We start from the raw sequence: 15,147 nt of genomic DNA, 5'->3' as shown, positions 1-15,147 counted from the left end.
GATATATTCCTATTTTTTTCTCCTATTTACTGTTTTCCTTTTTTTGTTTTATGAAACAGGACTGCATGCAGCACAGGCTAGCCTCACCCTTGCTGTGTTCATGTAGCACAGGTTAGCCTCACAACAGCTGAGTGGCTGGGATGACCTTGAACTCCTCCTAATCCTTAGGCCTCTACTTTCTAAGTGCTGAGAGAGATTACAGGTGTGAAACATCACACTCCAACCCACCCCCACCCCAGCTGACCTACAAATTAAGTTGTTTTTCTCTAGAAAATGTTACAGCATTGTTCGTGCCAATGACCTGAGGTGAGGTAAAGCATCCCTGGCATCAATGCTTCATGTACAGTATTAGGGATCTGAGCAACAACTTTATTCACTAGCATGGACTTAATCACTGTTTCAGAATGTAGGAAGGACCTGATTCAAAAGATTCCTAATTCCTATTTTGAGTGGTGTAAAGCCTCTGAGCTGGAAAAGCCAGGCTACCCGATCTGGGAACAGCTCTGTGGTAGAGCATGTGCCAAAGCATGTGCAAGGTTTAGTTATGAACGTGGCAGCAAGAAGAAGCCCTTGTCTCTGCAAATATATATATGGAGGGGGGAGGGGCAAAAGCTGGAACAATTCAGTGAACATAATACAATTAGGACATTTTTCTCTAAATTAGGAGGCTAGGATATAGAAAAATAAACTATAAAACAAACACAAATCCTCCAAAATAAAAAAAAAACAACCCTGTCATCTGAAAGTTTAACAAAGCATTTCTCTACAAGATATTTAATGTATTGAAAAGTTAACTTTTAGATCTGACATAGTGGCATTTGCTTTTAATCTCAGCACTCAGGAGGCAGAGGTGGGAGATTTCTGTGAGTTCAAGGCCAGCCTGATCTACTTGGTGAGTTCCAGGACAGTCAAGGTTATGTAGTAAGACACTATCTCAAATACAAAACAAAACACAACAGACTTTTATAACTTTTAAACATATATACATACACACATATATGCATATTTAATTTTTAATGAGATATTAAAAACCAAAGGTAGCTACTGATGATAAGGATTGGACTTACACAGCACCAAAACTAAATAGTACTTACACAGTACCAAAACCTAAAAATATTTACAAAGTAGCAAAACCCAATAGTACTTATACAGTACCAACACCCAACAGTATTTACACAGTACCAAAACCCAATAGTACTTATATAGTACCAAAGCCTAAAAATATTTTCACAGTACCAAAATCCAATAATATTTACACAGTACCAAAACCCAATAGTACTTATATAGTACCAAAACCTAAAAAGATTTACACAGTACCTAAACCCAACAGTCCTTACACACTACCAAAACCCAATAGTCTTTACACAGTACCAAAACCCAATAATACTTTCAAGTACCCAAACCCAATAGCTTTAAATACTTCAATTTTGTTTGTATGTGAATACCTGATCTATTTCAGTATCGGGTTTCCTTTTAACATTTGTGGTCATTTCTCAATGATCAATACACTGACTACCTTCCTATGGTAGCTGAACCTGGCCATTGATATTGTTATAATTAAATGGTATATGGAAAGTTCTTAAGATACATTTTGAACCTCCAGCCTCCTACAAGCATAGTTGGTGGTGTGAGGGTTTGCCTGGCATTGTCCACACACATAAACCTGGCTCTCCAGCCTATGCTGCTCTTTAAATCAGTGCTTTGCTTTCTCAGTTGACAGTACTATTCAACTCTACAGGAACAACTAAGTGATAAAAGGATAAAGAAAGCCTTTAATGTATATTAATGTGATTGAAAACTCACTATCACTTGCATAAACAGGCCATTTTGAGATACTCTACTTGAAAGGCAAAAATTTTAAAATATGGCATTTCCTCTCGTATAAAATTTAAACATAAAGAAGTGTTTTAGTGGTGAATGTGATTTAAACCAGGCAATTCAGTTTGGAGGCCTGATACTCTATGCAGTTTCTACTCACGTGTGGAATTTTAAAAAGATGATTTATACCAACTCTTTATCAGAGCAGAGGGGATCTTGCATTTGCTATGGGCTGTTGATAATTGACGCACGCAATAAAATACCATATGTGTTTTAAACTCCTCGTCTTGTTTAGTCCAATCAAGAGCTATATAGTTACTTAAATGGCTGGGTTTGTATGACTATCAGAAATACTTTAAATTAAAAGTACAGAAATTACTGATCAAAGTTCATAACTGTAATAAATAACAGGTGGCTGTACCTTGTAACCCTCCAGCTCCAAAGAGGTTTAGACCTATATCTTTCACCGGCAGGTCTCCTGCCGTCTCATCGCTTGGACCAGACATGGCTTATCTGTGGAGAAAAGAAAATTCAAACAAACTCTTCTAAGTTATTGCATCAACTATGCAATGGAATGAGCCAAATAAAGAGACTAGGAAACTAGAACTTTAATGGACATGTTATTGCCCACATGTGCGGCTTGAGCGAGATGAAAGCTCCTATTCTAGAAGGAATACTGCATCCAATCACGAAGACTGTCCTCTTTCAGCAGAGGATTTCCCATAGTTTTCTTAGGGAATGAGGTAAGATCAGCATTCTTCCTTTTCTTATCCATCTATCTGAAACACAAACAAACCCATCCAAAGTTAAGACATACCTCCTATCCCTACTCCTTTCCTTAAAGACAACATGAATTCTGGGAAAACGAACGAACAAAAAGCCAGCTTAGGTCATGAACTTGAGGCAAATAGTTTGCTCTACTATCTAATAGCTGGTCACTAAATTTACCTAATTTAAAAAATAGAACAAATTATACCCATCTCATAGTTATTCTAAAAGCAAGTGAGATTACAAACTCAGGGCATTTAGCAAATGTGCCAGGGATGTCTGGGAGCGCCAACTGTCTGCATGGTGTACAAAGGAACGGCCCCTTCCAAGCTCTGTGAAAGAGGCTCCACGTGTTTGTGATGTGTTTCCACGTTTGTTGCACCCCTCCTTTGTTACTTCAGGCAAGTTCCAGGGATGAGTCACCTCAACATATTGGCTTGTCTTGCTTGCTCTCGAACTTTTAGTTTCTTTTCTTTACAGAGACATACCAAAGTGACTTAGCTCTGCATGTGGCTATGGATATACAGTACACAGTAAGAAAATGAATAAGTAAATTCTCCATTTCCATTCTGACTGTTAGATGTAGACTGTTAGTGAAGAGCCCTTGTAATGAAGAGACCTCCAAGTTCTAGAATGTTGGTTGTAGAGTGTGAAGACCAAGAAAGTAGAGAGTTTATTCACCTTATTTGCTTCCGTCTCGGAGGCTGGGGCCAAGTGTGGCACATGCGGTAAGAGCATGCACTAAGCAGTCATTTGAATGGATAAAGGGAGCTCTTGGATTCCAGCGTCTGGAAACGGAGACTCAGCTTATGATGATCCTAAGGATATGTGCATGAAGAAGATCTCCTAGAGAAAGGGTCCAGAAATTTGACTAAAACTCCCCGTAGGCTGAGAACCACGCTGCAAGGGACATATGTCTCAGAGAATGACCACAGAAGATGATGCTAACACACACTGGATGCTCAATGTGCTTGCAATACGCACATGCAATAGCGACTCAGATGGTTCCTGACATACAAACGGAAGTTAACACACACTAGCTCAGCTGCTCAAGGCCATCCATCCAGGAATTGGTGGTGTGGTGGTATTTTTGGTTATCACAACTGAGAGTGCTACTGGCGTGGAGCGGGTGGATGCCAGCAATGAAATACAGGTTCGATGTATAATGATGAATTTTCAGGCCCAGAGTGTGACTCGTGTAGAGGCTAAGAAACCTCACGCCATGTTGCATGGCCTCCTCAATGCCCTGGAAAAGTTCCCCTCCTTGTTCTCTCTGCTCTCACTCCCGCTGCTCTCCACTTCTCTCAAGCTCAGGGCTTTCATCTTGCACCAAAGGCCCCTTGCATTACCTGTGTCCTCCTATGTCAGAGCTCAGCCCGGCTCTCTCAGCTTCCAGCTTTGCTTTTCCGCAGGAAACCTATGCAGTCCAGGCTGACCTCAAATTCCCCAAGAATGCCAAGCACACTGGCCTCAAATTCTCTAACCTTTTCTTTTCTTTTCTTTTTTTAAATATTTATTTATTTATTTATTTATTTATTATGTATACAATATTCTGTCTGTGTGTATATCTGTAGGTCAGAAGAGTAATGAGACCAGACCTCATTACAGATGGTTGTGAGCCACCATGTGGTTGCTGGGAATTGAACTCAGGACCTTTGGAAGAGCAGGCAATGCTCTTAAACCACTGAGCCATCTCTCCAGCCCCCTAACCTTTTCTTTTCGAAAGACAGGATTTCTCTATGTAAGCCTGGCTGGCCTCGAACTCAGATTCACCGGTCTCTGCTTTCTGAGTGCTAGGATTAAAGTGCCACATGCCCTGTGTAAACGCTGGAGTTTTCCTGAGTGTGCCATCCCACTGGGCTACCGCTTATTTCTTATGGCCCTTCCGCTATCTGATGTCACATGGTGGGCACCAATGTTCACATTTATTGAATGAATAAATGAATGCCAGGCACTGAGTTTGAACAATGTCTTTGTCTATAATGGCTCTAAGAGACTTCGGGAAGTCGGATGAGAAACAGTAATAAAGATAGATCACTAGGAACTGACTGTGGGTGGTGGGAACTTGTGACAAGACCTATTACTGAATTTGATGCCAGCATGGGCTAAAAAGCTAGTTCAAGGTCAGCCTGGGTACATGGGGAGAGACCCTGTTTTTAAAAATCGTCAGCCGCCACCACCAAACAACAACAACAACAACAACAGAAACAAGTCCCTTGGGGGTCTTAGGTTCTAAATCCAATCCCAAATCCTGGGAAATGGAGCAGACTGTGACTGTGCTCTTCGAACTGCAGAACTTCGGACTGAGACAGGGTGGCCAATTCCTATCAGCTAGGTTTCTGGTTTGGCAGGCGGTCAGGGCGGACAGTGAAGCAGGCCTTTATTGGGAGGTGTGTCGGGATGGACTCCTTTTCACGCAAGAATCCCAGGCCTTCTCCGGGCCTCGGAGAGGACCCCAGTCCCTCAGCTGTGAGGCAGAGGGAGGGCTGGCCAACCTGCATCTGCCCCCACCTCACAGGGTACTCACCTCAGCGTTCGCTCCCTTCTAGCTAGCGTTGCTATAGCGCCCAGGGCGCGGGCTGCCGCAGGCCCAGAGGAGGACGGGAAAACATGGTGTGTCCCGCTGCCGCTGGGAAATGTAGTTCCCCCTGGGCTCTCGGCCGTCGGCGGGTCGGGTAGTGGACTAAGCTAGTTCAGCTGACTTGAGAAATTCGGCTCTAAAGCCCAAGGAGTTCTCGGGAGTCTCGCGAAGCATCCTGGGAAGCGTAGTTCTTGAGGCTCTTAGAGAGAACGGAGCCAGGCGGGAAAGAGCCACCGAGAGAACTACACACAGGAGGCGGGGGCCGGGGAGAGGGTGGAAACGGCCCACGGTGGCGAAGAAGGCTTTAGAGGCAGCATGAAGCGCGCACAGACCGCCGAGGAACGAGAGCGTGAAGCTAAGGTATGTGGGACTCCGGGCATCTGGAACTCTGCGTTAGTCCAGGGCAAGAGGCAAGGAACCAACAGACCAGCTGGGATGGTGAGCGGATGCTCGGCGTTAAGCCAAGGGATGACAGGGCCTTGTTTTCAAGAGATCTGCAGACGTGGTGTGTGTGTGTGTGTGTGTGTGTGTGTGTGTGTGTGTGTGTGTGTGTGTGTGTGTGTGTGTGTGTGTGTGTGTGCGCGCGCGCGCGCGCGCGCGCACGTCTGTGTTGTAGCTTCATATTGCTGGATGCAGACCTAATATAGTTATACTTGGTCAGAAATGAAAAGCTAGATCTACATCAATGTCTGTGTTCTGCTTCTGAACCTATTCCTTGGTTTATTTGTTGCCACTCTTGTGACTCAGTTTACCAGAAGTCTATGATCATACCACCTGCGCTTTCTTAGCCGTCTCCAAGCCCCCCATTCCCCGAAGAGCAGCTGAGATAAAGTATCTATTCGGTGTCACGTATTTATCTGGAACATTGTCTCAGTGGCCAGGTGACGTAGTCTGCGTGGTCTACACAGGGGATACGTTTCATACGCTTTACCTAGCTTCGGTGGCTAGTACTTTCCTAGTCTCTGTCTTTGCTGCTCAGCTTCTGACAGGACATTCCATGGGATGACAGTAATAACAGCAATAGTGACTTTACTTATTTACAGCAATTATTGTATCGGACATCTACATTAAATGCATAATATATTATTTCATATTATGAATCAGATGGCAAGACAGTTACATAGGTAAAGTATAAACAGTTTGTTCTGCAGATGAGGAATGGAAGCTCAATGTTTTCTTTTTCTCCATTCCCAAAGTTGTGACCTATCGATTTGTCCTAATCAAATCAATCAGCATTCAATCTACTCTTATGTTTCTATTCCCTTGGATGAATCCACCATGACCTCTTACGTGGCTTGCCACAACAGCCCCCTTATTGGGCTATATTCACTCTATCTTAAATCTTTATCCTCCTTCTTCTCCAATCATGCAGTTCTTCCCACACTCTACTAGAGAGTGATTTTTTTTTCTCAAAATTTAAATCTAGTCATGACCCTTTGACAACCACCTGTTCAAATCTCTTAGGGGCCTCTGCTGCTTAGGATAAATACAGAACTTCCCACAGTCTGAAAGATCCTGCATGGTTTGGGTTCACTGTGCTTCTACACCCACAGTAGACACAAGAGACTGCCTACCAGTCTCTTTGGCCTTCTCAAAAGTCCCTCTCGTTTGTAGTACATTTGGTCAAAGGCCTTCTACATGCAATTTGGTGCTTATTCTATAGTAGGTTAAGATTGGCAGTGAGGATCAGTGGAAGATAAAACAGGTACAGTTCCTGCTGTCATAGGATTTTGTCTCTCAAGGGAGTCTGTCTTAAGGCAGTAAACCTAAGGATTCAAAATTTTGAATATGTCGTGTAATAGCCTGAATTACGTATTTTACAGATGTGGAGACAGTCTGGCGGAAGTTGTCCCTTGCCCAGAGCCGTTTGTTTTCTATGTGGGATTAGGGATCAGAATCAGGCCCTATGACTCTAATCCGCTAGCTCTTTCTGTCTGTGGAAAACACATTGACCTGAAGCGCAGGTTGCAGGCCTGTTTGCTGTTTAAACATTTCTTTGATTTTTTTTTAAATTAGTTTGTTCCTTGAAATATTGGCTGAAATGAAATAGACAGTGTACAAGTAATCAGGAATGATTGTTTCTCATCCTGTTCAACTGAATTGAGGTATGACTTCTATAGGGTATCTTGTAATTTATTGTGTATAGTTTGATGAGTGTGACAGTATATACATATGAAGTGTTCCAGTTGCATAGAGAACATCATGATTCCTTTTAAAGAAATTTCTGTACAGCCAATTTCTTCCTTTATTTTTACCCCTAGGCACTCACTGATCAGTCACAATTGTTGAATCTCTATTATCTAGATTCTCTTATCTAAGCGGAGACGTGTGATGCATGTCCTGGTATCTTTTGCTTTTATTCATCATACTTTCTGAGGTCTGTGCATGCCAATGCACGTGTTCTCGGGTTGCTCCTTTTCTGCTGGTGAGTACTAGTGCCATTTGTATGTTTGCTCACTCACCTATTGCTGGGCATTTGGATGGCTACCGGCTTGGGACAGTTAAGAAAACAAACAGTGAACAGTCATGTATCTCTGTTTCTATCTACACTGGGCAATGCATTCATTTGCAATTTCCTCATTTTTTTATCTACCTCTATGTCTAGGCAACCACTATTTTTTTGTTCACAAGGACTACCTCTTATGGATATTTGTGCACGTGCGTGCATACATGAGTGCTTGTGAAGGCCAAAGTTCTATGTTGAGTTTCTTTTTCAATTGCATTCTCCTGTATTTTTGAGGCAGGGTCTCTCCTTGAACCTGGAGCTCGCTACTTGGGCTAGACTTGCTGGCCAGCAGCCCTGGAGTTCTTCCTGCCATCACCCTCTTGTGTTGGGATTACAGGCATCTGCTGCACCTGATGTTTTATTTGGGTGCTGGTGTTCCAAACTCAGGTCCTTTTGCTTGTGCAGCAGGCATGTCGCTGACTGAGCAGTCTTTAGCCCCAGAACATTCTCATATACTAGATCATATACTGTGTGACCTTTGTGTTTGGCTGCTTTCACCCAGCATACATGTTCATACATGTTGAGGTTCCCACATCTCGCAGCACTCATCAATACTTCTCATCACCCAGAAGATGGTATTCCCTATATCGAGACACACCGCATTCTAGTTATTTATGCATTGATCTAGTTATTTATTTGCTTTTTATTGCCACGATAAAATATCATGACCAAAAGCAACTCAGGGAAGAATGGGTTTATTTCATCTTACACTGTTTCTTGAGTTCATCACTGAGGAAAGCCAAGGCAAGAACTCGAGGCAGGAACTGAAGCAGAGGCCGTGGAGAAGTGCTACTTACTGACTTGCTCCTGTGGCTTGTGCAGCTTCCTTTCTGATACTGTTTAATACTACCTGACCAGGGTGGCACCATCCGTATCGATCATTAATCAATCAAGAGAATGTTACACAAACATGTCTGCTGACCAGTCTGATGCAGGCAATTCCTCAAGTTAGCTTTCCTCTTCCCTGGTGACTGTAGTTTGTGTCAATGACATCTACTGTTTGCTGAACAATTTGATTCTACTCGTCTTAGTTAGGGTTTTATTGCTGTGAAGAAACGCCATGACCATGACAACTCTTACAAAGGAAAACATTTAATTGGGGCTGACATACTGTTTCAGAGTTTACTCCATTATCGTCATGGCACAAAGCATGGTGCTAGGCATTCAGGCAGACATGGTGCTGGAGAAGGAGCTGAGAGTTCTGCATCTTGATCTGAAGGTAGCAGAAGGAGACTGTGTGCCACACTGGGCTTAGCTTGAGCATATATAACACCTCAAAGCCAACTCCCACTATGACACACTTCCTCCAACAAGACCACACACCTACTCCAACAGGTAATAATACCACCTCCTAATAATACCACTCCCTATAGGCCAAGCATTCAAACACAAGAGTCTATGGGTGCTATTCCTAGTCAAACTGCCACACTACTTTTTGGCTGTCATGAAAAATGATACCATGAGCAGGCACCCTAGTTTCTGTGTGGGTAGAAGTCCAGTAGAACTGCTAGTCACATTGTAAGACTATGCTTAGTATTTTGCAAAGCTGTCACACAGAGGCTGCTCCATCCTCTGTTTCTCACCAGAGATTTTGAGGGTTAGAATTTCTTCAAGTCCTTCTCGTTGCTTGCTACTCTTTACTTTTTTCATTGTAACCTTCATGGTGAGCAGGAGGTAATATTTCTTTGTGGTCTTGATTTGTATTTTCCTGATGACAAATAATATTGAATATCTTCTTATATACTTAATGAACACGCGTGTATCTTTTTCTCTTGTGTGTGTGGTAAGTGTGTATGGGTGTTAAATGTGTATGGATGTGTTTGCATTGCATGTGTGAGCCTATATGATACTGATGCGTATGTCTGAATGCATGTATGTAGAGGCCCATGTGTGGGGAGTCTTTCTCTATCAATCTCCACCATTTTATTGAGGCTAGCTCTTCAGTTGAAGCCAGAACTTGCACATACAGATAGTCTGACTAGTCAGCTTCCTCTGGGGATCCTGTCCCTGCCTTAATTAGCTCTGGGACGACTACCCCCAACTCCTACCTAAAATTTACCTGTCTTCTGAGAATATGAGTTTTGTTTCTTAAACACCCAGCCATCTCCCCAACCACATGTGAAGTGTGTGTTTAATTTTTTTTTACCCAGTTTTATTGTTCTTGTTGGCTTATTAAGTTTTATGAGTTCTTTATATTTTCTAAGTTATATTTATTGCCTCGGATTCCTAATTAGCTGGGATTGTAGTCCTGTGCCAGTGTGTTAGCTTTTGAAATATTTCTCCTGAAGTCACCTTAAGTTTCTTGTTTACTTTTTAAATTGAATGCTATCATTCTGTAGTAATTGCCTTTGATTCACCTTTTCTCTTTGTAATAACTTGGATTATATTTTTTCCCTTACAGCTGTGTGTACCGTAGACTTTATGTCCTTTCCAAATTCTGAAGGGAGAATAGGAAGATTGGATGAAGTATCTGGCTTTCTAGCAAAGCATTTGTTCACTTTGTGTCGATGTATCAGGCTGCACATCCACGGATTCATGCATTTTGGAAGTGAACTTTTCTTACAGTGGCGTGGTCCAGTAGTATTTGGTAGATGTATTTGTCCCCAGTTAGACCATTGGTTCTCTCAGTTCTCTGCTATTAGGATAGGGATTCATACTTTGGGCCTGTGTTTCTCCAATCAGACAGTAGTGCCAAGATTGGATGACTCTCTGGGCTGCTGTGAGGCTGCACTGTGTGTTTGCATGTGTGTGGGAGCATGTATGGTACCTATATGCATGCATATGAATGTGCATGTGTATGCTCCAGGGGCAAAGTAGGTGTGGTCTTCATCGAATTTGCTATTCTCTTCAAATTTTATTTGTTATTTTAAGATAATATAAAACTTAGAAAAGAACTGGAGAAATGGAACCCTAGGCCAATGTCTCAGTTTACAGGTTGCCATCTTTCTGTGTCAGCTTCTCTGCAGTTCCTACCCTCATGTATATGTCTGAATCATTACTGCTACTTAGCATAGTTTTTGTGTGTGCTGGGGATTGAACACGGGGCTTTGTACTTGCTAGGTAACCTCGAGCACTGAGCTGCACCTGTCACTATTTTCTTTTTAACAAACCTTACAAGTGATAAGGAGATTTCAGTCCTCCTTAAATGATTCAGCATGTATTTCTTGAAGAACAGGGAAAGAAAGTCTAGTATGTATAAACACCTCCAGTTGGCAATTTCAGAGACATTAATGCAGATGCAATACTTACTCAACCCATAGTCCCTAGTCCCACTTGCTAATTGTTCTAAGAGTATATGCTTTGGCATTTTTTCCCTTGGTCCAGGTGTCAGTTCAGGATTGGCCATTCTCTTTCGATCTCATGTCTCTTTTTCTATAATCTGGTCTCCTTTATTGTCATTTTTTTTGGTGGTACTTGCAGTGGAACTAAGAACCTTGATTATGCCAGGCAGGTGGCCTACTACTGAGCTACATGCCCAGCCCCAATCTGGTCTGCTTTTTATTTTTATTTTTTTTTTAAAAAAATATTTATTTATTGTATGCATGTGTGTTTCTTTATAAAATTTGAGTGTTGTGATTACAGTTTGAATTGAACTCAGGCCATTAGGCCTGATGGCAGGTAACTTAACCTGCTGAGCCACCTGGCTTGCCTAGCCTTCTTCCTTAATATCCCTTAAATTAGTTTTTACTTTTCTCCATCTTTAAAGGAGTCAGACTTTGTCATGAGCACAGATGTTTGTTCTGTGTAATGGTCATATGTTCTTCTTTTCTCCCTCTCTTTCTTTCTCTCTCTTCTTAATTCAGGGTTTTCCTATGTAGCCCTGGCTGTCCTGGAACTCACTGTATAAATCAGGCTGGCCTTGAATCCATAGAGATCTGTCAAGGGCCATAGAAGTATACAGCAGGTGACTAGTATTCAGATGTCAACCCACCAGAGGAATGATTCTCTCTGATGGAGGAGAATCCCACCCAGATATAACCTGTGGGACCAACCACCCTGGAAACTCTTGTTCCTGTCTGTAGTTTCACACACACAGAGGCAGCTTTGGTGTCTCTCCCATACCTTCACTGTAGTGTGTAATCTCATATAATATGTTTATGTAATCTCATGATTGCCTCTCAATCTTATGGGCACGTATACCTGTGGATGGTCAGGAAGATGACTTCTCACCAAGCTGTATGATTTTGATATATAGAAGATATGCTTTGTGACTAGATCTATTGTCCTATAAAGATTGTAAGGCATTTAAAAGTCTGCTTTGTTCCTTTTACCCAGACTAATATCAGGAAAAGATTTCTCCTCAGTTTAGACAAACTACTACAATTAGCTCATTTTTACCTCAGCGCAAGTTCAAACTAGACTAAAGGTTTTCATAAATGGATCTTAAGTTAAAAACTTTCTGGATATGCACAAGGTCAGAGTCGCAGGTATCTAACCAAGGTTATCAACACAAAGAAACCTAAAAAAAATCATGCCAATTCTTCACTTGCTAAAGAACTATGTCTCACAGCTGGGCACTGTGTCTCCAGCTTCTGATCATAGTCTTACACCAGAAACCTTGACACTTCGTGTTGCTATGGTAAATGACTTTGCCCTTATCACTTGCCCAAGGAATGTGCTATGACCTATGAGATGTGACCCTTGTAACTTTTTTATATTACCCTAAACCTCCTATAAGAAGTGTTTATATTTTAAGCCAGATGAAAAAAAGGCAAGGAGAACTGAAACAGAGAATTAGAAAAAGATTTAAAATTACAGAATTGGAACTAAAGAATTAGAGCTAGGAAATTATAGACAATAAAAGAAAATGACCCTCAGATATGTGTGTTGCTATAGAAATCTGCAGTCCTTACTCCTGAGAATTTCTCTAAGTCATCCTGGGTAGTGGCTTGGGAGCTGGACTTCCAGACTGCTAAAGAGATCCACCTGTTTTTGCCTCCCAAGTGCTGGAGTTATGTGCATGTACCACTATGCCCAGCTTTGTATGTTCTTCTTTGTCTGATATTTTATTGTGGCTGTTGTATGCAGGTCATGCAGTTTGAGTGGGTAATTTTTTGATGAGGAAGGGAGATCATATGGTTTGCAATTTCATCCAGGTCTATAGGGGTGTTTTATTTGGATCAAGTGAGTTACTTTTTGATGTTGAGAAATGGAGGAATTTCACATAGATATCAGGATTTCAGGCTCCCCCAGACAAGTGGAATATCCATAGCATCCTGTGTGTTAGCCAAATATCGAATAAACAAACAAAATAAAACTGGAAGAATGTATGAAGGGGAAAAAACACATTTTCAAAAAGTGAAGTTAAAAGTACTCTAAAGGTATAGTTAAAACAAGCAGTAATTGCCACGTGAAAAGGCTTGTTCTAGTGGCTTCTTTGTGGTTCTCGGATATTGGGACTTGAGTGACTTGCGCAGAAGATGGGGGGATTTATTACTGACATAGTTCAGTGTCAGCTTGAAACACAAGAAGTGGGAACCACAACTGAGGAACTGCATCCACTGGACTGGCCTGTGGGCCTGTCCGTGGGACTTTTTCTTAATTGCTAACTGATGTTGGAGGGCCTGGGCACTGTAGGCAGGTGCCATCCTTGTTGAGTGTGCCTGGACTTATAGGAATACCTTAGGGAAAGCAAGCCAGTCACCCGTGCTCATCTATGACTTGTTTGCCACCATTGGTTCCTACGTTGGCATCCCTTCATGGGGGACAATAACCTGTAAGATGAAATATCCCTGCCCTCAGTTGCTTTTGTTGTGGTGTTTTTCCATAGCAGCAGAAGCAAACCAGGACAATTATAAAGGATATTGGGAAGGGTACAGCCATGACAAATGTATGAGATGCTTCGGGCCAGGTGTCCGGGAAGAGGTACAAAGATTTTTTGCCTTCTCCAGCTGGGCCAGACTTCAGTAACCACCACGTGTTCAGTTGTTGAGAAGATCCTGGAACAAGTTTGTGATGTTTAATATTCATTACAACTTGGTTGGACTTAGGTTCCCCAAGGAGACTGGACATACATTGGTGTCTGTGAGGGCATTTGAAGAGATTAAATGAGGGGTAGAGACCCACTCTGAATTCCATGACTGGAGTTCCAGCTAAAGAAAAAAATGTTCGATTTATTCACCTGACATGGGAGCCCTGAGAAGGAAGACCCAAAGTTTCAGGAAGTTTTTGGTGAAGATTAGCTACTCGGATAGACATAGGGCTGGATGAAGCTGGATCTTATGGAAAAGCTGAATGGGAAACTCACGGGGCCCTGCCTGGTATGTTCTAGATTCCCGTGTAATTCTTCCTCCCAAGCCTGGGACAGGGCACTCCTGAAATGAGGGGCTTCCATGTCATGGCCTTCTCTTAGAAAGGCTGGGAAGTTACAGTAATATTTTTAGGCTTTATGGTTGTTTGGGAAAAGAATCTCAAGTTACATTGACTTGTCCTAGATAAGAGAGGATCCCTCGTTTTAACTTGTTTCTGTCCAGGAGGTTCCGAAGCCTTCCCATATCTCTTAGTTCAAAGTACTCAACAAGCCGAAACACCCTGCGTCAGGGTATGATTTTCTAAGCTCCCACCTTGCTTCATGGCTGCCACATGGCCGGCCATCAGCTCATGAGGCTACCAAAGACACTCAGTACTTCCAAGAGCCCATGGTTTTAGGGGTGTAGCTTTGGAAATAGGGATGAAAATTCAGTGCAGATAATTCACAGTCACAGGTTCTTAAAAACCCCCTCTGAAAGATTCTGCTGTGCCCTCTTTTTTTTTTTTTTTAATTTTCTTTCTCCCAAATCCTTCTATATTTTTTTATGGTTTTCCAGTCAGACTGCCTTCTTTGCTGGTTGTGTTTTGTTGCCTTCATTATTTGATTCTAGTTTCCAGGTCACGTTAAACATTGTTGCTCTCCGTTTTCTCAGGACTGCTTTACATTGTCTTGTTGATTTTCAAGATGAAATTCACTGTCTCCCCTCTCATCCAAGTATTGGGAACTTTGAACAACTATTATAGTGTTTACCCGAAAACACCTTTTGTGGGGAATCCTTTTTCTTTTTTTTAAAAAAATATTTATTTATTTATTTATTCATTATGGATACAATATTCTGTTTGCATATATGCTTGCAGGTTAGAAGAGGGCACCAGACCCCATTACAGATGGTTGTGAGCCACCATGTGGTTGCTGGGAATCGAACAAAGGTCCTTTGGAAGAGCACACAATGCTCTTAACCGCTGAGCCATCTCTCCAGCCCCTGGGGAATCCTTTTTCTAGTGGTGCGCGTCTTCCATGTAGGAGAGAGACATTAGCAGTGTCTGCTGAGGGAAGACTGTGTGACGGGGAGCCTCAAGTGTGTGGTATATGATATCAGTGACCAATAACAATGAATATTTCTAGCACCACTTTCCCGGCTACTGAGTACATTTGTTTTGTCAGAGTTTATTTAAAGGCTAAAAATATCTCAATCTGGCAAATGCTTGCATAGAAGTACATCCC

At 42.1% G+C, this 15,147-nt stretch overlaps 2 protein-coding genes across 4 annotated transcripts in view; one reads left to right on the top strand and one right to left on the bottom strand.

Annotated features, from left to right (window-relative positions):
- Positions 1-5,299, bottom strand: part of Rpgrip1l (RPGRIP1 like) — a 108,971-nt gene extending 103,672 nt beyond the window's left edge. For 2 of the 3 annotated variants that reach the window (XM_013354629.2, XM_026777284.1), the window contains exons 1-3: positions 5,114-5,299; positions 3,268-3,432; positions 2,240-2,331 (exon numbers count right to left, since the gene is read on the bottom strand). In XM_013354629.2, the coding sequence (XP_013210083.1) occupies positions 2,240-2,324 (85 nt within the window). In that variant the 5' untranslated portion in view covers positions 2,325-2,331; positions 3,268-3,432; positions 5,114-5,299. The remainder of the gene's footprint in view (positions 1-2,239; positions 2,332-3,267; positions 3,433-5,113) is intronic. The other variant, XM_026777283.1, reaches the window with a different exon arrangement.
- A 116-nt stretch (positions 5,300-5,415) lies between these two features.
- Positions 5,416-15,147, top strand: part of Fto (FTO, alpha-ketoglutarate dependent dioxygenase) — a 344,281-nt gene continuing 334,549 nt past the window's right edge. The window contains exon 1 of the mRNA XM_005369598.2: positions 5,416-5,527. Within this exon, the coding sequence (XP_005369655.1) occupies positions 5,483-5,527 (45 nt within the window). The 5' untranslated portion in view covers positions 5,416-5,482. The remainder of the gene's footprint in view (positions 5,528-15,147) is intronic.

This window comes from Microtus ochrogaster, unplaced genomic scaffold (genome assembly GCF_000317375.1).
Source record: "Microtus ochrogaster isolate Prairie Vole_2 unplaced genomic scaffold, MicOch1.0 UNK54, whole genome shotgun sequence".
Taxonomy (NCBI): domain Eukaryota; kingdom Metazoa; phylum Chordata; class Mammalia; order Rodentia; family Cricetidae; genus Microtus; species Microtus ochrogaster.
The sequence above is the reverse complement of the archived record's forward strand: the minus strand, read 5'-3'. Positions and strand labels throughout refer to the sequence as shown.